We start from the raw sequence: 27,424 nt of genomic DNA, 5'->3' as shown, positions 1-27,424 counted from the left end.
AAATCTTCTCGTTTAACTATTGGCAGGAGATTAAATCAAATTTCCCCAAAAATGTCTAACCTTTGCTTTAAGTAGAATATAGGAAACTGTACGTCCAGCCACATCATGGCAGTGATGGTTCAATAGCAAAATCTACTTCCATGTGAGTAGATGCCTGCAGGCTTGATTTGCTACATGTTACGCCCTTGCTGTGAAAAAAATCATTAAAATGTGCTCATTAAAATAGTGACAAATTAAGTACAATCGCAGTAATTGAGACAATTCCCAACATAGATCAATGGCATTGTGACGTTATTATGGGGGCCTTTTTGTCGAGCCCGCCGCAGCGCTGTGGATTAAGTGATCTCAGCCTTCCTGTGTCATTGGTGCCCAGCCTTGTGAATTAGAAAGCTCTAATAAGTAACCATACATACAAAGTAGGAGGTAGGGGAAGCCATTTTGTTGACAGCAGCTGACATGCTGTGCATGAACTGTAAGCCAGAGTAATCAAGTTTGTCAAATTTGACCGGGGAGTCAAATTCTGCACTTCTTAGTGACGAGAGGAAAGAAGAATAAAACTGGTTACGAACAACACGAGGAATACGTTTCGGTGAGGTGGAAGAGTTTACCTGAGTTTCCAGCAGTGGTCTATTCTCCTCCATGTTAATAGAGAGATGTTTGGAAGGAGAAGCCTTCATCATAGCCACTGGAAATGGTGGGAGGACAACATTTAAATCAAGGCTTTTTTGTCTCTCTGTCTTAATTGTATCAGAATATTCTGTCGTTTGTATTTTTTTTGGATGCCTGCTTACTTTTGGAAGACATGGCTCCCTCTGCAGTGATGACGTATGGGTCACATCTGAACTGCTCCAGAGTAGTGATGGTGCACTGACCCACCACGGGCTTCCTGCCAAACGGACGGTGGTCGATTATCTTTAGCACGATGGGAGGTGTGTACATCTCCTCCTTTGGAAGGAGCTGGGGGAAGGGAGTAGAGACGGCGTCAGATGTCAGGTTTTTAGTGCAACATATTTACATATTTTACAAAACACCTCTTGATTTTGGCAATTTTTCTCCTCTTCAATCGCTTTTTTCTACTTTTTTTTCCCTCACAGACACTTGTTTAAGTGTTTGCTTTAGTTCCACACACACATCATCCCGGCATGTGCAACCCTGCCATTACCACTTTGATGAAGAGGACGGAGCTGGGGAAGTTGGGGCTCTTCTTCATGTTCTTGATGACGGCTGACTCCACCCTCTGCCCTCCACACTCCACCACCAGGCTGGGTGAAGATATCGAGGCCAGCTGGTACGCCTTCATGTTCCTGAGGCCCCACGCCAGAATCTGAACAGAGAGAGACACACACACAGAGATGATGGTAGAGACATTATGGATATCAGTTCAGAGGGACGGTGTCTAAAGGTTGTGTTTTACCTCCACAGCAGTGAGCTGCACCACAGGCCGGATGCCCTGAGGAACCATGTAGAGGTTCTCTGCTCTCTTTGAGGGAAGCAGGGGAAGATCTGACTCGCCCGACTACAAAGACAGAGACAAGGGAGTATGGATTATGCTCACCTTTATGTTTTTACCAGTAACTTTACATTAATTCACACAGTAAAACATCAGACAACCACAGGTATAGAGAACATAGCTGTGTTTTAAATACTGTAAAGTAGCCGTTTCTCCATTACGTTCAGGACAAACCTTGTCTTTAAGGATGAGCTCTGCAGCGAGCAGTGCCTCCCCCGCCTTTTGGCCTTTGTGGATGATGGGGTACCACAGCAGCTTGGGTGTCTGATCCACGCCTGGATTCAACTTCACCATTGGCACGCAAACACTGCGGCCCAGCAGCTCATCCTTCCCCTGGGCAGAAGACAACATATCACAGTTATGTTTTTTTTTTACTTTTAGCTGATGCTCTCAAAACAGTTTTTTTTTAAACATTACAATTTCAGCGTAGCGGAAAGGTGGTCATTACTATAAGAAAGAAGAAAACGTAAAGAAAGACATCAAGAGTTTTTTTTGAGGTAGTTCATACCTTAAAAGTAAAACTTGAATCGAGAGACCAGTAGAGGTCCCGTGGACATTTTCTGCTTGAGACATTTTCACTCAAATATTTTTCTGTTAATTTGGTTACCAAAGTTTCTAAGTGAAATATGTTTCACTTTGTTTTTCCTTATAGCAATTATCTGCAATAATCCACAGTTAGATGTATTATATGGTACATCATTAAAGGAATAGTGTGAAACATTTCAGGGGATCTATTTGCAGAAATGGAATATAATATCGAGCAACTGTTCGCTGATCACCTGAAATTAAGAATCGTTGTGTTTTCATTAGTTTAGAATGAGCCCTTCATATCTACATAGGGAACGGGTCCTCTTCATGGAGTCTGCCATGTTGCTCAAACCAAACACTGGCTCTAGAGAGAGCCTTTTTCGTTTTTACGTTACCTGAAAGCCACCTTAGTTCTCCAATACGCTTGTGAAACTGCGGTAACGTGAGCCGCAGAGTGCAAAACCGTGTTACCGTCAGCCGCCGTCTGACTCCCGTTGCTCCTAAAGTAGTGTTATTACGGTAAAGATGGCCTTTGAGCAAGGGAATGGCGTTACGACGTTTTTGCACTCGGCGGCTCATGTTACCGCAGTCTTGGAAAGAGAGGAGTGAGCGGAGGGTTACTCAGTTGATTGCAATCTGCAACCACACCACTAGATGCCATTACATCCTACACACTGTCCCACAACCTACCACTTGGTCGTGGTCGTAGAACTCCACCACAACATCTGGGGGGCGCTGAGAAACATTCTTGGGGTCTCCATAAATCTCCACGTCACTGAAGATCAGAGTTTGGTCCCAGGTCGGGTTCAGTGTTGCCCGCAGCTTCTCTGTTGTCTTGCTAAGATGCAGGAAGGAGATGTGTGCATACGGATCTACGAAGGAATAAAAACATACGTGGTTTAATGGTCATCTTTTCACATCAATCATTAACAGCTATTTTTGCAATGAGACTTCTTTCATTTTAAATGTAGCATTTGAAATCCATCAACAGTCTTAATATTGATATTAAAAACTATATCAAGTCAAATCTTACCAGAAAAACTATCTTTGTCCATAGACGCCAAGTTCTGGGCCTGATAGACGTAGACACGAAGATGGTACACATGTGACCCTGTGGAGAAAAATAACATTATTCAGTAGCATATATGTTTTTATATTTATTTGTATGAGCATTATCATTCATATGTGTCACTGTATGCATCGCTCACTGTCAAAGGAGCAGGACACGGTAGGCGTGTTGGCACCGAACAGCTTGGTGGCGTCGGCCTTGGAGCCTTTCTCTTTCTCCTCAGTATCGACACCCTGCAGAATAAACCAGAGCAGAGCTTTTTACCTTTTCATGCGTCACACACTGTCAAATAAAAAACACCACCATGGAGCTGCAGATGTGTTTAAGACATAAGTAAATATTTGGAAATAGTTGGTGACTCATAGAGCTCAGATCCGGTTCATGCCCTTCCTCTCCGACTCATACAGTGGAGGAAATAAGTATTTGATCCCTTGCCGATTTTGTAAGTTTGCCCACTTACAAAGAAAAGAACGGTCTATAATTTTAATGGTAGGTATATTTTAACAGTGAGAGACAGAATATAAAAAAAAATCCAGAAAATCACATCATATAAAAGTTATAAATTGATTTGTATTTTATTGTGGGAAATAAGTATTTGATCCCCAAGCAACCAGCAAGAATTCTGTCCCCCGCAGACCGGTTAGATTAGTCCTCTCGCTTTAAGAAAGTACTCCGAATCTCAACTCATTACCTGTATAAAAGACACCAGTCCACAATCAGATTCCAACCTCTCCACCATGGGCAAGACCAAAGGTCTGTCCAAGGACGTCAGGGACAAGATTGTAGACCTGCACAAGACTGGAATCGGCTACAAGACCATCAGCAAGCAGCTTGGTGAGAAGGAGACAACTGTTGGTGCCATTATTCGGAAATGGAAGAAACACAAAATGACCATCAATCGCCCTCGGTCTGGGGCTCCACGCAAGATCTCATCTCGTGGGATATCGATGATCATGAGAAAGGTGAGGGATCAGCCCAGAACTACACAGGAGGAACTTCTTAATGATCTCAAGACAGCTGGGACCACAATCACCAAGAAAACCATTGGTAACACACTACGCCGTAATGGATTAAAATCCTGCAGCGCCCGCAATGTCCCCCTGCTCAAGAAGGAACATGTATAGGCCCGTCTGTTTGCCAATGATGCATGGAGGTGGAAACATTATGTTTTGGGGGTCTTTCTCTACTACGGGGACAGGACGACTTCACCGCATCGAAGGGAGGATGGACGGGGACATGTACCGTGAAATGTTGGGCGACAACCTCCTTCCCTCAGCCAGGACACTGAAAATGGGTCGTGGATGGGTCTTCCAGCACGACAATGACCCAAAACATACGGCCAAGGCAACAAAGGAGTGGCTCAAGAAGAAACACATTAAGGTCATGGAGTGGTCTAGCCAGTCTCCGGACCTTAATTCCATAGAAAATCTGTGGAGGGAGCTGAAGCTTCGAGTTGCCAAGCGACAGCCTCGAAACCTTAAGGATTTGGAGATGATCTGCAAAGAGGAGTCGACCAAAATCCCCCCTGAGATGTGCGCAAACCTGGTGACCAACTACAAGAAACGTCTGACCTCTGTGCTTGCCAACAACGTTTCTCCACCAAGTACTGAGTCATGTTTTGCTAGGGGATCAAATACTTATTTCCCACAATCAAATGCAAATCAATTTTTAACTTTTATATGATGTGATTTTCTGGATTTTTTTTTTTTATATTCTGTCTCTCACTGTTAAAATATACCTACCATTAAAATTATAGACCGTTCTTTTCTTTGTAAGTGGGCAAACTTACAAAATTGGCAAGGGATCAAATACTTATTTCCTCCACTGTATGTGGACGGATACTTTAGTGTTGCATTCTGACTATTTAAGCCAAACTATCTTTATTAAAGCGGACTCTGACTAATCATAGTGGTTGATATTGTAATAAATTACTGAATCTTGATCTCAAACAAGAGATTCAAATCAGAATATTTTCCTCTTTTTACTCACCAACGCCCCCTCCAGTTGGAAGATTGCGGCTGCTCCGAGCCGGTCCTCTGGCGCCATCTTCCGCCTCCAGCGCCTTCGACGGAAAGTATCCGATGAACGCTCCTTCCTGTGGAACTTCCAGCCAATCAGAGAAGAGAATTCCCAGCCCTCAGGGTCACTTAGGTCCCGCCTCTGTGAGCAAGGAAACATTTCTTTTATGAAAATCTGAGCGATACAATCATTAGTAATGCAAGATTATATACTGTAAAATAAAGAGACACCTGGATATCAGTCTCAATTAAAAAATTACTTTTGTATTTTTCAACCTTTCCCATGTTTTTGGGTCCATTCGCTTGATCTGGTCTGTTTGTTATCGTGTCCAAGTCCCACTCCAAAAAGTCTTGTTGTGAAATCTAAATAGCTGTATGCTCTCGCTCAAATAAATACGCATTCAAAGACCTCATCCACATTGTCAAAATCATCTAAATATTCAGCCATGAAATTGAAAATCTTTTAGATAACACCAACACAACAAACTCTTCCCACGTTTCCACCATGGATGTATTTCACTATTCCACCATTGTCTTCCGGCAACACGTCACCTCGCCAGATTTCAGAGCGAATCTTGCAGTGAGACTCTTTCACAATGTCAGACACTTTTGATAACAATGAGAGCCAGTCATGGCAAAAACAAGCACTTTTAGTGGATGTAAATGACGGTGCCAGCTTGCCCCAATAGCAACCTATTGCAGCCTGTGAGCAGCTGCTGTCTACAGCGCTCTATCTCAATACTGGACCAGTTTCAGTAATTGCTGTCCGTATTGGTCAGTTAGAAACAAAACCACGGGAAACTATGGTTCAGGTTGAAAAATACCAAAGTCACTCTTGAATCTTTATCACATAATCAGAATTTGCAAAATTAACTTCCTACAGTATATATAAAATGTATGGCACCAAAATGCACATGATGCTACAGTATATACAGTAGCACTTCCATATTGACCTATGCTGACCTCCACGACGGCTCCAGCAGCGAGTGCAGCTCTCTTGCGAGGTCGAACCAGCCTTCTCCGGCGGTGGATGTGGTACACCTTCTCCGCGGGGACCCAAGACCGGGGCTTGTCATCTGGGGGAATGGTGACTCCATACTCCCAGCCTGTGGAGTGCACACACAGACACATGCACACAAACTATTTTACTTTGTTTCATTATTGTTTGGATATGAGAACACATGGTTTAAATCTCACCATGTGAGTTTAATTTATTATTGTTATTATTATGCCCTAACAAGGAGGCAAGAGTGAGTCAGAGCCCTGGGAAACCAGGAGAGCGAGAACAATAGAACTGTAAATACAAAACATTCAACACATTTTTGTCATTTCCTTTCTGAATAACTACGTATGCGTCCAAACAGCTTGAAGAATGCTCCTCTCTAGATTTTAACTGGTGTCTGCACCTTGATCATCCACAGCTCTGTTGTCATCCACAGTCCACTCGTCCTCCCACACCCAACCTGGAGGACAATCGAACTCTCCGGGGTTACGGCTCTTCTCACCATTCTATGCAACACAAAACCTCAGTTAGCTGAACACGTTTTTAACATTTTTTTTATTTGTTTTCTTCATGTGTTTTGGCCTACTCATATATTAGAATAGTTTTTTTTTATTACTTTATTACAATGTTTCTTTCATCACCTTCCAGACAATTGTTTACTTTAAAGTTCAATGCACATTTGTATACTTTATTATGCAAGTTAAATTAATAAACTAAGAGACAATACTCAACCATAACCAAAAACTAAATGAGATAAAACACACAAAAAAGAAGAAAAGAAATGTAGGGGAAAGGGGGATTGGGATTTTTATATTAGAATAGGTTAAAGATTACTCTTCCATTATAGCCATCTGGAGGAAACCTGAGTGGAAGTAATAATGGAACTGACTCCAAAGTCAATGAGTAGCTAAGAGATGTGTTTTTGTGTTGCGTGTCACAGACACAAGGAAACATATTAACTGTGCTCGTGTGGTATTTAAAGCCACCCCGCACATCATTTGCATGTGAGCGTGCTGCTCTCACCACATCGGTGAAGGGCTCGTCGGCAGCCTTCCACTCTCTGCCGGGGAAGCGAGTCTCATTTTGGAACGCCTCGTCCATGAACTCAGTGTGTCCTGCGTCTGCCTCCGTTAAGAGACTGAAACACAAAGTCAAACATATGTACCAGCTGTGTGCGAAACACGTAAACACATTTTACAAGGGGCTACTTCAGAGCCATAATCGGGGGAAATCTGGCACCCTCCAGTGGTATTACCAAAAAAGACATGCCGATGCATGCCACAACTTTTTGACATCTGGGCTTCAGTGAAATTGTGTGTAATTCCAAAGAGGTTTTTCTAAATAGACAGAATAGCTCGTCACCCCTCGATTAGAACGCATACATTTACCACCTATATACTCAATACAGTAGCCTATAAATGTAAATATAAGGTTTGTGAGTACCCAAAATTACACACAAATCATTGTACACTCTTATACATCTTATTTTACATTTGAGGATCATGTAATACACATTTGTGACCATTTCGAGACTAATTTCACTCCATAAGCGTGAGCTATAAAACAAAAAGGTTTGCATGTTTTGACAGAGACCGTAATAATCATCAAACATTTAATCCAAAATCAAGCTTTCAAAGTGTGTGTTCCTCTTGTTGCTTTTCATGTATTGTAATGGTTCACTTATGATATTCAGATGGGCGGCAAATTTAAGATAAAAAAACACTATAAAGATGTTTTCCTCTCATACCCGGTATGAAAGAATCTACATTAGTTATGTTTCTCCACTTTATTCAGCCCTTTTCTATATTTTGTCTGTACATAGCAGAAATATAGCAGTTAGTGCTCGAGGGGTACTCGCTCACAGAAATGTACTGATGGCGTTGGCATCGAAAACCAAACATTTATACATGTATATTTGAGTCAATATTGAAGTGCGGATAGTGAATGGAGGTGTTTTAAAAAAGTAAGTGTAAATAACCTCCAGCTCACTGACACGTCCTGGTACAACACTATCTAATACTCATGAAATAATGCTTTAAGGCATGAGAGGAATGTAAACAATGGAGAGTAGACGTTGCTCACTACCTTTACTTAAGTCCACAGAATGTGTGTGTTCAGTGGAAAAAAAGCGCATTCAACTACTATAGCTAGTAACAAAACTTCCAATACATGAAGACAAACTTGTGTTTTTTTTCCCTTATTAATGTAACTAGTCTGAATTTTAGGAGGACAGATGCCAAGTAGTCATAAGCAATTATACTCACGCTTTCTCCGGGTCGATGAACCATTCACCTTCCCATTCCCATCCTCTCGGAGGCAGGAAGTACTCCTGTTTCAGCTTCAGTTTGCCCGTTACGTCTGAGTATTTGTGGCGCCCCACCAGTCCCGTGGTCCCCCACTTCCCGAACACCACGGCCTGGTTCTCGTACTGGAATGAAAAGGAGGACATGTTTAGTTTTATACGCTGACTTGTCCGCTGGCTCTGAATAACATTCAAAAGAAAATCTTCGGGCTTTGTGAAGACATAAAAGTACACATTGTGAGAGATACGCATCAACTGTCATATACCATCTCAGCAAACACGCTGAAGGTTCCCTCAGAGAAGGAGTTGAACTTCTTCTCATGTGCAGACAGACCCAGCCACATGTTGACCCGAATCTGAACGGGCACCTTCAGGCCCTTGTTCTTGTCCATGGGGTACTGAGGGGAACAAAATCACATGAGCATTAGGATTTCAGAGAAAGTAATCATAGTGCAGTACCTTTTAGTCTAAAGCCATCTACACATGATCAGCGGTAATATCGCTGACTGTGCCATTGTTTTTCTATGGGGAGAGCGGTGCTGCCAAAATTGCCACCGAGCGCTAGGCTCAAATTTCTAATTATTTAAACTTTGACCTCGGCTGCCGCTGACCTTTCAAACAAAACCAATTGAAAACAGCTGCAAACTGTTGTTGTTGCCTGGAAACAGTGAATGGCGTTCCTTGCTCTCTGTTTGGGGAGATATTTTTACCTGCTGCCTCTGCAAGTCTCTGCACCCTACCTCGCAGTGAGTCAAGAGCAAATCTCTAATCATGTGAATGCAGCTTAACAGCAAAGTACAAACTGCTAACCCCTAGTGTCAAATTATTTATTTAGCTGACAGACACCAAAACCTGTTCGGAAGAAATCTAATAGAATGCAGATGTGTACCTGTAAAAAGACAGTCTGTGTCTTGCCACAGTTCTGGCCACAGGCCTGCTCGCTGTATGTGGAGAAGAGGACTTGGTAAGCGGGGATGCGACAGTAGGCCACCCTCTTCTCCCCCCGTAACATCCAGATGATCACATCTGGCATGCTGTTCTGGGGCTGCACAAAAACATGTAAACAGAATTATGGATGGGCAAAACAAACAACGTAATGTTCGGAAACGTTATTTTAGGTCCCCCTTTTGTCCAAGCTTTGCTATACCTCCTCAGCCAGCTGTTGAAGTTTGTCGGCCCAGGACTCTAAGTCGGGCAGAGTGTCACGGACCTCTCTGGCCTCCTCTCTCATGCATCTGGCTCCGTCCTTGATGGTGGTCAATGCGCTGTCTCGCAGCTTCTTGATTTGGATGTCCAGAGATGTCAGGTTGGAGCGGCCCTCCAGGTCCGGTGTCGGGAGACTAGAGGAGAGCAGATACAAAACATGGGACTTAATTAATTTCAGTTGAACACATAATGAGATTATACTAAATAATTAACCACTAAATGACAACTCTTGTTTCATTTGTTTTATGGTGAAACTGAACACATTTTCTTTCCTTTTTGTCCAACCCTCTTGGGTTCATCTAACTTTTTATTACATTAAAAAAAAGGTTCGCAGACAACAGAAATGATCTTGATGTATTTTTCAGCAACACAACATCCTCTATTTACCTTTCTAGGTCTTCAATCAGCTGAGTGAGCAACTTCAGCCACACCTCCACAAGCTGGTTTTCAGACACTTTAGCCGAGATGGCAGTTTTGAATAACTCCAGGTTGGATTGCTGCAACAACAACAACAACAACACAATAGGGATGAGGACTACACTCCCATCTTAAACCTCTATGACTCTCACACCGACACATGTACACACACGTACCAAACATTACTACAATACGGTATGCTTTAATTGCTGCAAAGCTATCAATAAATCATAAACTCAGAGGATAATGCAGTGTTACCAGACGGTGAGTAATGTAGAGGATGATGTTGACAGAGTCCATGCGGTGGCTGATGTCCTCCCAGAATGAGAGAACCACAACCACTGGTTTAGTGTCCACCCAGGGCAGGTAATAGTAGTGGTTACCTGGAGAAATTACACACCATTTAAAAATCCATGTGACAAGACAGCATGTTTTTAAATGCGTCTTTACTATTAAGAATCACATTGCAGCTTCCTCACTCACCATCAAATACAGCACAGCTATACTGAGTGGTGGAGGCCAGCGGTTTGCAGGTGGTGTCCAATTTGTTGCCGTAGTTACCGATGCTGACCTCAAACTGGATCGGCTCTCCCGGTTCCTGTATCATGGAGGCGCTGTGGAAGACTGCACACAGGCTGTACTTTCTCCTCCTCTGGTACTTCTAATGTAGTGAAGAAAAAAACAGAAAAAGGTAAAGAGAAGTAGAAAATATTTTAACAAAGTCAAATTTACCATCAGGGAGGGGCACGTGAAACCGCACTGAACCACACCTGCACCACCAGGATGTCATCGTTGTTGATGCTGTCTATTGTTTTGTCCGCTTTCCCCTCCAGCTTAGTGGACAGCTCGACCAGGACCCTGCCTCTGTACGCCACTCCTTCTCCCTGCAAACACATTGATATGAACTGCTGAATAACCAAAAGAGGGGATGTCGGACAGGGATAGACGTGAAGGGAAAGATTAAAATTGCAGATAAGATTCTGAAAAAGCAAGTCTTCACTACCTTGCCATAATTGAGATCCTCATAGGGGTCTGGCAGGCCGGAGAACTCTCTGGGGCTGCCGTACAGGTTGACGTAGCAGGGCCCGAAGACGGGCAGGAAACCCACTTCAGACTGCCCTGTGTTTGCTGGGAGAGACGGAAGTAGACTTAACCTCTTTATGATTGGACTCACGCTAAGCCAAGCAAAGCTTTATTGTTAGTATGTCAGTGTTGCGGCATTTCAGGTGGTGGTGATGGACAGATTGGGATGGAAACAGTGAATGCTGGTTAAGCAGGTGGCAGGGACTACGACAACAAAACGGTTAAACACTTAAATACAAAAACAGAGCACAGCTTTATTTAGCAATGTGCACGCACAGAATGAGATTTAGTCAGCAAATTGGCGTGCACGACATGCTTAACGCGCTACATCTCATGCAACACAGAGCAATAAAAAAGAGCACAGTTGAACCTTCGTAGGACGGTATTTCCCCATTTCCTGCATGTTCCTCTATTCCAGGAGAAAAAGGACAATTCAAGTACCGTTTAGAAGATAATAAAAACACAAAGCACATAAGAGTAACAACTGTTAAATAGAAATTTTCCAGACTTATTAGGCACATTATTTCCAGCTGAAACATTTCTTTTTTTTTAAATAATGTTTTATTCAAAACAAAAATACCTTCTATCTCTCCACCAGAGGAAGCTATCTTGGCCAGGTTCAGGTATGTGGTGCCAATAGCATCATTTCCTGTCAAACGATCCCTGCAATCACACACGACATCTTTAGACTCACACTGCACACACACACACATGCTGTAGCACTACACCCAATATGAACTGTTAAATAACATGCAAATTTCACAATGTAGGAGCATTGTTATGCTCGGCTTTTTCACTACCTCTATGAGGGGAAGTACGTGGAACTGAAAATCTCTTTGTTGTTTATCATGTCTATATGCTTTCAACAATTCATTTATTGGCTCAGGGATCCCTGTGTGGTTTTCAACACCTTCTGAGGCACACAGTTTTTCTAACCTTTTCCTTTTGCACTTGTTTCCTTTCAGCCTTCCTGGACCCTTGTTATCGGACCGTTCATTCGCCCAGAAAGACACAATAATGAAAATTGGCTGAGCGACGGTGCCAACAGGGGAAGGGATGGGCCAGCACAGGCTGAGTCATAGGCTGCTACATTATTGTCTTCTGATGGGGCATGGAAACACAGCTGACCACACTGTAGAAATGTTGTGGGAGACTTTCTCAACCCCAAATAACTCTAAGAGCAAAATAACATGACCTCTTCTTGAAAACAAAACGACACAGGCTACAATCTCTTAAATATAAATTGCAATCTTCTTTGACTTACCAATCAAAGACGGTCAGTTTGACGCGCTCACACATGGAGGGGAACTACAGAAAACACAAGAAGAAGCAGGTTAAAAAAAGACTGACATTCATTCATGATGTGTATTTTTATACTTTTGTGCTGCTGGGTCATCCTCTTACCTTTACTTGGAGGTTCAGCACTTGGTTCCACTGTGGGTTTGCGTTCTTCTCAATGATCTGAGTGCACAGCTGGAGAGACGGAAAAAGCACACATCAGCTTTTCTTGCTATATCCAGCATGCTTACATTTGACACTGCAGCTAAGAAGAGACAAAACGATCAGGAACCTTTTTGCCGGCGAAGCGAGCCTCTAAGAAGGGATCCACCAGGTTCTTCTTGTTTTCATTCCCTCCAAATATTTCTTTCATGCTCTGGACGAATGCATCATCCACTGTAATGAGAAAACATTGGAAGAATTGATTACAGTGTGTTAACATACATTGCTTTTATCAGTTTTGGAAGCCAGAAAATGGGAAATAATTAAGTTTCAACAAGCTAAACTCACACAAAACTTTTTTTGTGTTGTGCGGTTTAAATGACAATTTAAATTACAAATTACTACAGCGTGTCTTACTCTGGGGAACGTCCTCGGCTCTGAACACCTTCAGTGACAGGGTGGCCCATCGCAGAGTCAAACCAGCTGGCAGCAGCAGGTTACTCTCTATGTCGTCCTGATCGTCATTTAAATCCCTCTTCTCCACCTGCAATATGGGAGGTGGAAAAAAGAAACAGAAAAGAGTTCATGAAAGAGAGCTAGGGGGCATAGCCGCCGTATTTACATGAGGAAAGAGGAAGCAACCAGCGCCAGTGAAAAGTTATCTGAGAGATATAACAGTCAGACGTACCGGAGGCTCGTCTCCAGCTCCCACTACAAAGAGGCTGACTTTGAGGTAACCTTTAGCCCCGGAGCTGGAGTCATCTGGGTCATTCAGCAGGAGCCACTTCCTCATGACACAGTGGGCTGCAACAGGACACACACATATATATATAAATACACTACATATAAGGACACATTAATACAGACAGCACCATCAGGATGAATGTACGGGTAAATGGAAAGCGCCTTCTAGTGCCTGAGCTTATACTGTACATATTATTCCCCCTCAAAGTCATTATCATAAGGTAACAATCTACTTAAATTAAAATTGAAAAGTTTTAAAAATCAATGTTAGAAACTGTAAAAAAAGAAAAAAAAGAAAAGCCCAGAAATGGCTAAAGAAATTTACTTTTTATTTATCTTGTAATATTGCTCTGCTAACTATTTATGTAGTGGAGTTTTTGTCTTTCTGCAGTAACTGATTACAAGCAGCAACACTGACTTATCATAACCTTTGAAGTTGATATAACTTGTTAGCTAACAGCTGCTTATTTACACATCCAGCAGATAAAGAGAAGCATTATCATTCATTTGGAGTCATATTTCTGGCCAATGTATTCACTCTATTTTTAGCCACCATCTTCTAATGAAAATCTAATTTTCAGGTTTGAAAACTAAGACTATAAAAAGCTCCGTAGTATTAAGGGGAACTGCAGATAATGATCTCACTCTGTGTGGGTTCATCACCAACATCATTCACATACAAGTACTCATGTGACCTTTTGTTAAAGGGTCCGAAGGGAAGATTATTTTTGTCATCATTGGGCAAAAATTCCATAACAACCTTTCAGCATATTGTAATTCAAGTGTTCTGAGAGACTTCTGCACCTCCTCACGGCTCTGTTTTCAGGCTTTAAAAAAATCTAGCCCGTGACGGGAGACTTTGGTCAATCACAGGTCATTTCAGAGAGAGAGCGTTCCTATTGGCTGTTCATTCAGCAGAGGCAGCTGTCAATCACTCGTTAACTCCGATCAAACGGTCAAACTAGGCAGCGCTGATCAAATATGAATCAATATTCTGTTACTGTAATGCCTATTTCTCTCCTCAAAGGTTTTCAGAAACATCACAAACTTTCTCATTTTACAGCTAAACAGTACACTACAAGAGGTTTCTGAAAACATTTCAGACGAGAAATAGGCATTACACTAACAGAATTTTGATTCATATTTGATCAGCGCTGCTTAGTTTGACCGTTTGATTGGAGTTTGTGAGTGATTGACAGCTGCTCAGAGACGGCAAGGCTCCAGCTCGGCTCTGATTGGTTGTTTGGTAAATGGACTTGCTTTTATATAGCGCTTTTCTAGTCTTCTGACCACTCAAAGCGCTTTACACTACATGTCAGCATTCACCCATTCACACATACATTCATACACTGATGGCAGAGGCTGCTAAGGTGCCAACTTTGCCCATGAGGATCTAATCTAAATACTCATTTACACACCGATGGCTGTGCCTTCAGGAGCGACTCGGGGTTAAGTGTCTTGCTCAAGAACACATCGACATGTGACCCGGAGCAGCCGAGGATCGAACCACCGACCTTCCGATTTGTGGACGACCTGCTCTACCCTCACAGCCGCTCCAGTGTCCTCCGGAGGACATAGAGGCACATGATTTTTTTCAGATTACCTGTCTCATGCACTACTATATTAGTGACCATTTTATAAAAATAACTTTTTTTAAAATCATATTTGCTCCGATTCTACCTACTGCTGCGTTAATTAAAAAAAAATATTGATTATAGTTGCTTTAACAATAAATTTAAAAAAGAAACGTTAATCATATTTATCACATTACAGAAACACCTATTCTGAACATCACCAACATACAAACCAACTAAAAATAAGGCCATAATGACCCTCTCACATTCTGGCCTCCACACGCCAAACAATAGCATCCTCTAAGCAAATGTAAATGACACACAAATCTGTGGTTTTGTGACGAGCTTACCTGGTTCATCATAAACATAACCAACGTCCAGCTGTGTGTGAGAACAAAACGAGATCAGCCAGACATTAACCAACATTATTTTACTTATTAACAATTATGTGACGACAAAAATGATACCTTGAATTGTCCCATCATACTGTCGGCCCTCAGTGAATAGGAATTATACACCTGCAGAGAGGAGAATTCACAGTTTATACAGTATATGGCTACATACTGACAGAGCGTAGGACCTCAAAATTGACATGTGTGTACTGACCCGGAAGCTGAGGTGCTTATCAAACATATCCGTTGGTAGCATGTGGACGTTGTAGAAGAATATCTGCGAAAATCATACAAAGTTTCAATAAAGATAAAACGACAAAAGGACAACGTTTAAAGTAGACCCCTCAGCACAACCTAAGCCTGGCAAAATTATTTCAAGTGAGAGGCCCGATAGAATAAAAAAGAACGCATTTTTATTCTATTTCAAATCTGTGTTGTCTATTGTCTCTCTGTGTGAGAGTGAAGTGATCTTTGTCTTTATGAGTTATGTTAACTATTCATTCAAAAGATTCGTCTTCCAAAAAGCTAGAGGCATGGAGAATTGATATATTCATGAAGCGGATTGGGAAATGGCTCGGAGGGAGGGGGGACACCTGTAGATTCGGCGTTTTTTCCACATTAAACTCAGTGAAATTACAGTCCAGTTCGACCAAAGCACACTTTGTGATTGTTGGAAAGAGTAACGACGACGGTTTAGGTGAGTTTTACTTTGTTTCTGTCCAGTTTGAATGAAGTGTTTTACGCTGCTCCGCTACCTGCAGCTTATCTTAACATAAACAAAAATACACATGGATGATGGCGCAAGCTGCACGGAGAGGAGGGTGGAGGTCTGCGCTCTCCGAGTGCCATTCTAGTTGGAAAGGAAATTCCTCTATGAGCCAACCTTTGTGTGCTGGTAATGTACCCTGAAGACTTTGATGTAACTCTGCAGCACTCACTGCTCAGAGCCAGAAGGATAATTGCACACAAAAATATGGATATCCCTGTTATTGGGATGTGGATAAAGGAACTATCAGCCTGTCTCGCTTTGGAGAGACTAACTTATATTGTAAAAAAGGAAAGACAAGACACCCTATATGGAGTTTTGGGAATTTCATAATTTTTTATGATTTGAAACTGTCTGGAAAATATGCACTGCTGTGAGTTTTTTTTGTTAATGTTTGTTTAGTATGTCAAATTCAATAAAGAAGAAGGGGGGAAAAAAAGTGAAGTGAGAGTACCTCATCAAAGAAGGGGTTGTTTCCCCTCTTGATCCTCGTCCTGTGGGTCTCTCCGCACACATTCACCTTCACCACCGGTTTGACGTTGTTGCCAGACAACTGACGGGCCTCGATGATTCGGACCCGAATCTGAAGGACAAATAGTATCACAGTGTCAGTGTGGATGAATGAATATAACTTATGACCGTATGAGTGCATCCGACTCTGACCAAGAGCATCTCAATATATTTAAAGGAGACATATCATGCTCATTATCAGGTTCATACTTGTATTTTAGGTTTCTACTAAAACATGTTTACATGCTTTAATGTTAAAAAGACACATTATTTTCTCATACTGTCTTTCTGAATAATATACCTGTATTCAGCCTGAAACGCTCCATTTTAGCACCTGGCTCTTTAAGACCCCCTCCTGAAATGTATTCTAATGAGCCTTCATGTGACAGGAAGGGGAGCCAAATCTGAATGGCTTATTGAATCACATGTTTTTCTGATCTAGACAGCCCACAATAAACTGACTGGGTTGTCTTATTTCACGGTTTGTGGGTTGGTAGGCTCCCCAAAATGTAGGTGCACAAGCACTGAAAAGGTGAGTTTTTCATGATATGTCCTCTGTAGACTTACAGATAATCTGAGTGAACCTAACCTGGCTAGGAATAACTGTTGTGGTCACCTGAAACTAAACTAAAATTTAAATTTAAGAGAAAAAAGGCAGGAAATAATCATTTATTCTTGCAGTAATGTAAAGTATTTTCCTGTAATTAATGCCAAAAAAGAAAGAAAACTTATTTCAGTTTTTGCTGATTGTTTTCTTATTGCTGGCTTTTCAAACATCCACACCATCCTGTTCTCGATCTGCGTATTAAACATTTAGAACGGTGCAGTAGTTGATGATGAAAAACACTATGAAACTGACCTGGAAGTCCTGAGGTTTATTGACCAGTCGGTGTCGATTCTGAGCTCTGGCCAGCCGCCGGCGGAGGGCAACATCCTGACCAGGGGCCGAGGGTACCCCTGCGAAGCCGCTTTGGCCCCCATCTGGTAGAGACTCATCCCCCCCATCACCACCACCACCTAATCAGCAGAAAAACAAGATGATCAAATACCTGGAATGCCTCTAATCAAATTTACCAGTAAACCTTTACTACATTGCACTGCATCACTAAAAATTACATAAAACATACCAGCATCCACTGAGGCGTCTCCTGCTTGAGGGTCGTTGACGTTTGGTGCAGCGTTAGCTGGAGGATCGTAGCCAATCACAAGGTCGATTGTAGCCTGGAAGGTAAATGATTGGCTATATCATTTATTTCTTTAAAAAGGAAGGTAGCCTTCCTGTTACTTATATTATTTAACTCAGGAAGAAAAACTTACTCCAATATTCTGTCCACTTTCACCGGCCAAAGGGACATTTTTGGATGGTAGTGATCTCATTTGACCTGAGGCGAGATCTCTCAGACGGATTTTGGTTGACCCAAGGAATCTGTTAGGAAAATAATACAGCAGAAAAACATTACAATACAGAAATATTTTCATATCCACTGTCAGATACTGTGAGTGTATAACATGTGACTTTGGAGAATCGGCACTGATTTCCTGATAGGGCAAAACGCCGGCTGTTGTTGCAGTCAGCCAACATATCAGTGATCAGGTTACAGACCGCACAGAAATTATATGCTGTATGTACACATCAGTGATGTCACATTCACAAAACGGGCTTATAGAAGGTCACCACCCAGAGCTAACAAACCCTGCCTGCCCAGACAAATAAACGCACCCCATGAACCAACGTACTGTCAACACCGCACAGGAGCTACCTGCCGGTGATTCATGGTGTGTTTAGATCATCTGTGACGACTAGAGAACTGGAAATTCTTCCCTTTGAAGGTCATTTGAGCAACAGTTATCCAAAGTGATTCTGGAGGCGTTCAAACTAGACCACCTATTATTTACCAGTGGTTAAATAACAATACGGTAAAGCTGAAACGTTGGCTGAAAATTACAAGAACTTCCTGAAAACAAAAACATCATCCCAACCGTCTGTGAGTCATTTGACTCTGCGAATGAGTCAAAGAACATTTTACTTATGGATTGCTAATTGAAACATTTCCTGAAAAATTAAGTAATCATTTACATTTTAATGATTAAGTAAAAAAACAATCTAATGAATCAAACGAATCCAGATAAAGTTGAACTAGAGATGATATGAGAGCCGTGTGGCTTTAGACTTGAAATGTAACGACAATACATAGATAAATCAAGGACAAAATCAAATGAAACTAAAGAGTCTGTCTGTGTTAGATCTGACTAACAATAATACTGGATTCTTGTTATAAAAGTAATGTACCCTTTTCATGTAGTGGCAGTTGAAAATTGGCTCAGTCTGAAGCAGTTTGTTATAGCTTGTGATTGATTGCTGTGTTCCTGAGGTGTAGCCAAAAACTACACAGCTTAAACCTGCAGTAGGCAGAATGTTTTTGACATCATTGGGAAAAAAAATCCATAATAACCTTTCAGCATATTGTAATTCAAGTGTTCTCAGAGAAAACTAGACTTCTACACCTCTTCATGGCTCTGTTTTCAGGCTTTAAAAAAATCTAGCCCTTAAAAGGGAGACTTTGGCCAATCACAGGTCATTTCAAAGAGAGAGAGCGTTCCTATTAGCTGTGCTCCAGGTGGTAGGCGTTGCTTGGTATTTCCTCAACTGATCTCAACATGGTCACAGACATTCTCATTTTACAGCTAAACAGTACACTTCAAGATGTTTCTGAAAACATTTGAGGCATTACAGTAACAGAATATTGATTCATATTTGATCAGCGCTGCCTAGTTTGACCGTTTGATCGGGGTTTGCAAGTGATTGACAGGTGCTCAGAGACGGCAAGGCTCCAGCTCGGCTCTGATTGGTTGTTTTCCTCCGGTCTGTGTAATCTTGCAGATGCCATTAGGAGCACCGGAGGACACAGAGGCACATGATTTTTTTTTCAGCTTATCTGTCTCATGCACTACTGTCAGGATATAGTGACCGTTTCATAAAAATAACTTTTTTCTTAATCATATTTGCTACATTTCTACCCACTGCAGCTTTAATTAGAAAAAAACAGTTGTCAAGAAAAGGCTGCAAGTAAAGGATGCAGATAAAGTTGAACAACAGATGCTATGAGAGCTGTGTGGCTTTGGACTTGAAATGTAACAGTAACGTTCCTCTGTTAACTCCTTAGATATTTCAAGGATACAATTTAATTAAACTAAATGTGGCAAAGAATCTGACAATAATGCTGGACTCTTTCCATAAAGTGCCAGTTGAAAAAATTCTTCAGAAGCAGTTCGTTATTGTCTGTGGTGGTTGTCTGTCTTGGTATGGAGCCCAAAACTACACAGCTAAATGTGCGGCTTGTTTATGATCAGACATTTAGCTGTAATAATGAGAGCAACATCATACGATAAGCTCCGAGAAGTTTTTTTTAAAACAAATTTCAGATGTTGCCAATGAACCATTAGAAGCCCCGATATTTGAAACACAGATGTTTCTAGTATTTTTGTCCTCCCCATTTATATCAGTGAAGGTAGGCTAAATAACAAAAACACAGATTTGTATAATGCAATACTGTACAACAGCACCATGAAATGCAATTAACGATTATTTTCATTTTCCATTAATGTACAGATTATTTTCTAGATTAATTGTTTGGTATAAAATGTCAGATAGTGAAAAATGTTCAAGGTGATGTCTTTAAATGTCGTGCTTTGTCAGTCCAAAACCCAAACATATTCAGTTTAATATGGTATAAAAGCAGAGATTCTCCATATTTGAGAGGCTGAAAACAGCATTTTCTGCCATTTTTGCATGAAAAATTACTTTAACGATGATTCATTTATCAAAATAGTTGCCGTTTATATTTCTGTCGATCGACTAATCGTTGCAGCTCTAAACTGCATCCTTTCAACAAAAACTGAGGAGCTATTATTGCATTCATTTTAGTTAAACTGGCACCTCAGTGTTTGTTTGGCTGGATAAAATAATGTTTACTCTATTGTCTCCAAAGTAACATAATGTAATGCAGCACATCACGTATAAACTGTATCATTCTTTGGGTGAACTGAGTAATATTATTTTGGCAGCATTCCTGATGGGAGGAATTTTTACCCAAGAGAGATAACTCAATTACTCACTACGGACGCTAGATCCAATGACAACACTGGAGGCTCAGAATCAGATACGTCAGATAAGACTGGCCAGAACTCAAAGTTTTCAATTAGATCCAAATATTCAAAGGGTATTTTTCCCCGTTGCTAACCACTTTTACTTGGCCTGAATGGAAAATGTAATGGGACAAAAGAAAATTGCCCCCACCAGGCTGCGAGACGCCAACAGAACTTACATTAAGTCATTTAAACTTGACTTCTGGAAAGCATACATTAAAGCATTAGCATATTATAGGATTTGTGCTGCATTCCACTGAAAGGAAGATAAATAATAAATAATGAAATGTTCTAGATACAATTACTCAGACAGCTACATAGTTGGACAGAGTTTTGTCGGGAGGAGAGATGATGGTGAGATATTGTTTTGGCAGCGCTACATCACGAAGGAGGCTGACACTGGGGATTCTCCAGGGAGTCAGTGACTCTATAAGCCTGGTATGTAGCCTCCAATCTCACTGGGTGACCAACAAGGTTAAAGTGTAGTTTTATAATGGCTTTTCAGCAATAATGTTAACAGGATTTGGACGTTAGGTGGGATGTGACTCATCCACTCTGCTATGAGTTTTTCCTCTCTGCCAGCTGCCTCCAAAACTGTTCAGAAAGTTTAGGAAACCTTATTCAGACATATTACGGCCGTCCCTTCTCAGATATTATTCATTTTGCAACTTTCGGCGTGACTGCGTTCTGATAAGAGCATTCAAATATGAAGAGATTAACTCATACAGTATGATTGTAGGGTATCAAACACTACAAACACTTGCTTCCAACATCTTCCAAAAAGTTATGGAACAGTTATTACCGGCACCCGGATACGGAAGACATGCTCAGACTGACATTTTCCCCCATTGTTTTCCATGTAAACACACAGTGGTATGACCAAAACAGACTTTGTGACCAAGCCCTGCATGGTGAGTCACAGGGGAACATCGCACCACAGCTGAATACGTTCCCACGTCCAAACAATCCCCCACAGACAGAAATGATATGTATGGAGTTATCATGGGATGTAGGTACAGTTTGTCAGCCTTCTGTAGCCAGTGGAACAACAGACAGCAGTGCGTCTTGCCACCAGACTTTTAGTCATACACACACAAGTTTAAGCGTTTGGCCTTAAAGTTCCCTTATCCAAACCAACTATGATCACCTATCCGTGAAGGGAAAGGAGTGACTTTCAACACAGAGTGTTCTTTTGCTGGGTTTCAGGTCAAAATGTTACCACCCTCCCCCTTGTCATAATTAATTTTCTTTCAAAGATCTGTTAGGATGGATGAGTGTGATGATGCAGCTCATTGCAGATCTGCGACTACGGTGTGAAAATGAGCAGTCACAGTTCCCCGATGATTACTGTAGTAGCATATTTATTAACAGAGTTTCCAGCACTGCAAGGCTATAAATAACAGAAATACTTTTCATAAACAAAGTAGGTGAATTATTTGGACAGAAACATTGTCCGACTCTGCGTTTTATAAGACGGGAAATGAAACAATACTCTGCTGTTCTGATGTGAAAACATTCTTCCAGTCATATCAGACATTTACCCTGCTTTTTTGTTTTTTTAACCATCCCCATATTTTACCATTCCAAGTGTACTTAGAGCGCAGAACAAGTTAAATATTATCATTAGTATTAAATATTAAGTCACCATTTCCTTGTCATGTTAGCGTTATCAGGAAACTAACCATGCAATGATTTCTAAAAGTCTGCAGCCTTGTTGTAGGACTTTACAGCATAGTTAATGAATCATGTTAATGTAAAAAAGCAGGATAAAAAAAAGCTCTAGCATGTAAAGGAGGTGCAGCGTACAGGTAAATTAGTAAAACCAGTTCATGGTTAAAAATTGTCTAGACACTTTTGTCTGTATTAATGTTTAGCCATGCTGGCAGTGTGGCTTTGGGGATGGGAATGTCAGTCTGTTGACTGGTCCACCACTTTAGCCTTAAACTGAAATATCTCAACAACTATGAGATGGATTGCCATGAAATCCTTTACAGACATTCATGGTCCCCAGAGGATGAATCATCACGACTCTGGTGATACCCTGACCTTTCATCTAGCGCCACCATGAGGTTCAGAGTGAAAGATCTCAACAACTATTGAATGGATTGCTGTGAAATGTAAAATATAGATAATCATGGTCCCCGTAGGATACATTCTAATGACTTTAGTGATGCTCTGACTTATTCTGTGGCGCCACCAGCAAGTCAGAGTTCTCACTTATTCAGTGAAATATCTCAGCATCTACTAGATTTGAAATATCTCAAGTATTGGATGGATTGGTGTGAAGATTGGTACAGATATTCATGGGCCCCAGAGGATGAACTGGAATAGTAATGTTGGTGATCCCCTGATTTAATCCGGTGCCATTATCATGTCACTTTCATTTGTCAAATACTTTGGTTTGACTAAATTCCTGTAAAATTAATTACATTCCCATCAACTTCATCTGTACTTTGTGTTTAGTATTAATTAACAAATACACTTACATTACCTGCTAAACATCAGCATTGTCATTGTTAGTATGCTGACGTTTAGCATTTAGCTCAAAGCACAGCAGTGCTTAAACACATCCTCACAGAGCTGCTAGCATGGCTGCAGTCGTGTGGCTGTAGACTTGTTTTGACCTGTCTAAAATACTTTAACAGAACATGTGCTGACTGTTAAATGGCTTTACTTTACTGGGAGATTTAAATTAAAGCAGATGGAAATCAAACCTCAGTCATGTGTAATTTCACACCTAAAGAATATAGGTGTAAGGAAACAAGACGTTTTGTCCATGATTGTAATGAATCTCACTGGAGGAAGATATAAATCTTATGATAAAAATGTGTGCTGCCATACAGGGAGGAACTTTGTCCGACTTCTGAATCATCTCTAAAATCGAATTAGTTACGAAGACACCGATTGCTTTTTTTTGTTAGGTTCCCCTTTTGTTGCCATGACGACAGGGATTACCCATAACAACAGCTGGAAAACTATTTGAGTAAAGAGAGAAGTCCTTTTTTCTGCTCCCACTGTGTAGATCTTTAGGGAGTGTGTCAGACGATCCAGCCCAGTGGAAAACTTTACTCAATTTAACATGGACTCGTGTGCTGGAGAGGCACACTTTAAAAACTCCTCCCCTCAGTTATGACTGTCCCATGCACTGCAGGGAACTTCTACTAGATAAAAACATACATCTCTCTCTTTCTCTCTCTCTCTCTCTATATATATATGGTCTGTTAAGACATAAATTATAAACACAGACACTTTTATGTGCCTTGTTTTCTTACAATAGACAAGACTTTGATCGCAGTAATTAGTGATGTCGAGGAAACATTCTTCGCGGTTGGTCTAGATTGGTCCCATATGCGAGCCCGGCTTTTATATGGAAGCAACAACCTTGAGCTCACTTGAAGCAACTTAGAAGTGCACAACAGCAGCTCTCCTCACACAGTGTTAAAGCACTTCATACACACTGTACATACTGCAATTACACCACTACAATATAGTTTGGCAAGTAAATGCCACGTAAAGTATGTTCCCTTTAACATTTTCCCCTGTCCTCAGTGACAGAGTAGCTACCACACAAACCCAAGAGGGAGAGAGACAGAGAGAGAGAGAAGACAAACAGCAATTCATCCATCCACAGTTGCCCAATTGGGATCAGGGATCCCACACAGCACCAACAAGTCTCAGCACGGCAAGCAGGGTGTGTGGGGGCAGAGACAGCCAGCTACAGAACTCAAACACAGGGTTACTATGATAATATCTAACTTACTTTCCTAGTGTGTTACTGTGTCAGGGTTGATAATGACGTGCAGAAGAAGTTTGCACAGTGATTCAAAAAGAGGTGAGGCACACATCTTCTCTTTCATCACTGCAATCCATCTGTTGCACAAAAGTCTCAGGGGGTTTGTATTGCACTTACTTATTTTTCCCAAGAGTTTCATAGTCTTTCACAATCACGTCTATGTAGGAGCTAGAGTCCAGCGCAGTGCCCTTCAGATCAAACTCGAGCACCTGCAACACAAGATGAGGGACACACAGACCATCAGATACGGTGCTGTTATGTCCTGAGGAAGCAAAACTGTATCTGAGAGCAAGACTTTTAATTGATGTAACCTAGACTCCATCTACATCAGTCACGTAAGCTGTTGACATGGTCCATACATACTGTGAGAGTCATATGATGAATGTCACAGTATATGTTTACCATGTGATGTGTAGGGATGCATTTAAAAGTGGGGATATATCAATTATTCCTGCTTTTCCTTAGCAGCAACTCTGATTAAAAATCAAAGTAAAAGAGGGAGGCATAGATATCTGCATGTTTGAACATGTGTGTGTGTAATGTAGATTTACCTCGTTCCAGACAGGATCCAACTCACTGTCAATCGATTTTGTTTTCTTCTTTTCATCTGAAAGTGAAATCAGCTTTTATGAAATGAAAATTCGACACTCATTTCAGAATAAAACATCAGCAAAGAAAACACTGTTTGGTACACGATTTCTCAACATTAGGACCCACATAGGTCAACCAGCCCAAGAAGAATACACAACCACTTGTTATGCTGGCACATTAAGCTATTACTGTGTCTAAAGTGGCATATCTTTGCATACTTTATGGCAAGAATGAACGCTGGTGTCAGTGGGTGGCAGTTTCTGCCTTTACAGGGGAAAGGGTAAAAAGAAGGAAGCTGCCACACCTGTGTGGGTGATGATGATACAAAGAAAACAGCTGAGAGCAACTAGGGCTGATTGCCAGCATTATTTCCTCATCAGGGAGGCAATACCTGATACCATTTAAATTCAGTAGCCGAAGGCTGAATGCCCTACAATTCCTAACTTGTCTTTTGTCTCCCTTCTTTATTCTGTCTGAGCTCATAACAGGTCCCATCATGATCCCTTTACCCAGCTGTCTTTGCAGCATAAAATGCTGAGACATGTTGGGAAAGTGATGCAATATGCTGATTATTAAACATATTGCAAATAGATGAACTACAATCACTTTTTTTTTTATTCTAAAAGGGTAATTTGGACTTGCAGTTAATGTGCAAATACAAGAACACTAAAGAATAACACTACTTTATAGCTTACTTATTGCATGGGCTACCATATAAAATCACAACAAAACTATTAAATCCATAGAGTGATGTCATACTAGGTCAAATTATAAGCAAACTGAGCGACCATTTATAGTCCCAAAGACACACTTTACATCCTTCTACAGGACCTATTATTATAGGCTACAATGATTTTTTTCCACCACAGACAGAACACAATTAAAACTTTATAATACTTTTAAAAGGAAAGGCTTACCTTTAAAAATCACAGAGACAATTGGATCAGGGCTCCCAAGTTTCTTTTTAGGCAGACCTTTTGCCGACTCTACCACAACCCGCAACATGGTGACAAAAACAGGTTAAAAACAAAGTTGAGGAATGAAATTAAGAAAAGAAAGTCTCCACAGGACTGTCGTGCTTTGGCATCCTCACTGCCCCATCATCAGTGAAGCAGACAGGGCAGGGCTGAGGAAGTATAGTCCTGGTTGAGAGAGAGAGAAAGGGGAAATAAGGGCGGATCACATGGGAGTCATTATTCCTAGTGGAGGTTAGTGAGCTGCTGCTGCCACCGTGTGAGTGAGTGTCCAGCTGAGAGGAGAGTTTCTTCATTACATCCAGAAATAAAATATATTATAGCAGCATAAAAGATTTTATTTTTTTTAGTGGGTTTAATGTGGTCAGATGCTGGGCTATCCTGATTGCTGCCACTCTTCTTGGTTACCCTCTGCATGTCTGAGCACTGAGCACGTATCTGAGCTGTGGCTCCATCTAGTGGCTGAATCAGGTAATAGCATGTCGATTAGACAGTCAACACTGAGGCCATCCCAGGCTAACAAATACCTTATAAGGCTCTTTGTTTAAAAAGAAAAAAAACAGTCTGAATAGCATTGCATGGGTGGGGACACATTATAATAATTAAATGAAATAAATGAAATAAATAAAATAGGACTGATTGGGAGAAATAACCAAATAAAATAGCCAATCATGAATAATTAATCTCTAAATTGAATGACTTACTATGGAGAGGTTATTAACGTTATATGTAAGATGTTATTGTCATGATGTGTGAGAGTCGCCTGCATTGTATGTTGATTATATGTATTTACATACTGTTGTCATTATCATTATGAAAAGAATATTTGCCTTGGCTGTTTCTATCATTTTGATTATACATATACTGTATATGTATAATCAAAATGATAGAAACAGCCATATATATACATATATACATACAAACATATATACACATATATACATGTATATATATATATATATATATATATATATATATATATACACACACATATACATACATATATATATATATATATGTATATATACATACATATAGGGTATATGTATGCTGTTTTTATCACTCCAGCTTCCTAACACAATGGGAACAGAAGCTAAATACTGGCATATCTACAGTAATGCTGACAAATGTGTCCCAGTGAATTTGTACAAAATTAATTTCATATCCACTTTTGTTCATCTCCCTATTGTAGTAGTAGTGACTGTCTATCTTAGCTCCACGTAACACAGTATGACATAGCCTAGTTTAACATTTTACAAAGGTGAAAATGCTGTACGTAGGCCTACTATATTTACACCATATTATCCCCAAAACATGCATTATTTTGTGACATTTTTCATTTTTGTCCACATTGATGA

General features: G+C 40.8%; 1 protein-coding gene across 7 annotated transcripts in view; it reads right to left on the bottom strand.

The window, feature by feature from the left end:
• Positions 1 to 26,239, bottom strand: part of LOC119479517 (myoferlin-like) — a 33,675-nt gene extending 7,436 nt beyond the window's left edge. For 2 of the 7 annotated variants that reach the window (XM_037755244.1, XM_037755245.1), the window contains exons 1-38: positions 26,010 to 26,238; positions 25,053 to 25,108; positions 24,619 to 24,710; positions 17,880 to 17,988; positions 17,690 to 17,783; positions 17,422 to 17,579; positions 16,507 to 16,635; positions 15,501 to 15,563; positions 15,362 to 15,412; positions 15,245 to 15,275; positions 13,265 to 13,380; positions 12,994 to 13,120; positions 12,707 to 12,810; positions 12,541 to 12,609; positions 12,401 to 12,444; positions 11,717 to 11,799; positions 11,507 to 11,545; positions 11,057 to 11,181; positions 10,824 to 10,937; positions 10,537 to 10,714; positions 10,312 to 10,436; positions 10,024 to 10,133; positions 9,578 to 9,770; positions 9,320 to 9,475; positions 8,697 to 8,828; positions 8,393 to 8,556; positions 7,152 to 7,266; positions 6,532 to 6,634; positions 6,089 to 6,231; positions 5,097 to 5,267; positions 3,247 to 3,340; positions 3,072 to 3,149; positions 2,729 to 2,910; positions 1,685 to 1,843; positions 1,415 to 1,516; positions 1,163 to 1,324; positions 792 to 957; positions 609 to 685 (exon numbers count right to left, since the gene is read on the bottom strand). In XM_037755244.1, the coding sequence (XP_037611172.1) occupies positions 609 to 685; positions 792 to 957; positions 1,163 to 1,324; positions 1,415 to 1,516; positions 1,685 to 1,843; positions 2,729 to 2,910; positions 3,072 to 3,149; positions 3,247 to 3,340; positions 5,097 to 5,267; positions 6,089 to 6,231; positions 6,532 to 6,634; positions 7,152 to 7,266; positions 8,393 to 8,556; positions 8,697 to 8,828; positions 9,320 to 9,475; positions 9,578 to 9,770; positions 10,024 to 10,133; positions 10,312 to 10,436; positions 10,537 to 10,714; positions 10,824 to 10,937; positions 11,057 to 11,181; positions 11,507 to 11,545; positions 11,717 to 11,799; positions 12,401 to 12,444; positions 12,541 to 12,609; positions 12,707 to 12,810; positions 12,994 to 13,120; positions 13,265 to 13,380; positions 15,245 to 15,275; positions 15,362 to 15,412; positions 15,501 to 15,563; positions 16,507 to 16,635; positions 17,422 to 17,579; positions 17,690 to 17,783; positions 17,880 to 17,988; positions 24,619 to 24,710; positions 25,053 to 25,108; positions 26,010 to 26,097 (4,302 nt within the window). In that variant the 5' untranslated portion in view covers positions 26,098 to 26,238. Of the gene's footprint in view, positions 1 to 413; positions 471 to 608; positions 686 to 791; positions 958 to 1,162; positions 1,325 to 1,414; positions 1,517 to 1,684; positions 1,844 to 2,728; positions 2,911 to 3,071; positions 3,150 to 3,246; positions 3,341 to 5,096; positions 5,268 to 6,088; positions 6,232 to 6,531; positions 6,635 to 7,151; positions 7,267 to 8,392; positions 8,557 to 8,696; positions 8,829 to 9,319; positions 9,476 to 9,577; positions 9,771 to 10,023; positions 10,134 to 10,311; positions 10,437 to 10,536; positions 10,715 to 10,823; positions 10,938 to 11,056; positions 11,182 to 11,506; positions 11,546 to 11,716; positions 11,800 to 12,400; positions 12,445 to 12,540; positions 12,610 to 12,706; positions 12,811 to 12,993; positions 13,121 to 13,264; positions 13,381 to 15,244; positions 15,276 to 15,361; positions 15,413 to 15,500; positions 15,564 to 16,506; positions 16,636 to 17,421; positions 17,580 to 17,689; positions 17,784 to 17,879; positions 17,989 to 24,618; positions 24,711 to 25,052; positions 25,109 to 25,218; positions 25,289 to 25,310; positions 25,395 to 26,009 lie in introns of those variants that run through there. The other 5 variants (XM_037755241.1, XM_037755246.1, XM_037755242.1 and 2 more) reach the window with 5 other exon arrangements.
• Positions 26,240 to 27,424: the final 1,185 nt, after the last annotated feature.

Source organism: Sebastes umbrosus, chromosome 20 (genome assembly GCF_015220745.1).
Source record: "Sebastes umbrosus isolate fSebUmb1 chromosome 20, fSebUmb1.pri, whole genome shotgun sequence".
Lineage (NCBI taxonomy): Eukaryota > Metazoa > Chordata > Actinopteri > Perciformes > Sebastidae > Sebastes > Sebastes umbrosus.
The sequence above is the reverse complement of the archived record's forward strand: the minus strand, read 5'-3'. Positions and strand labels throughout refer to the sequence as shown.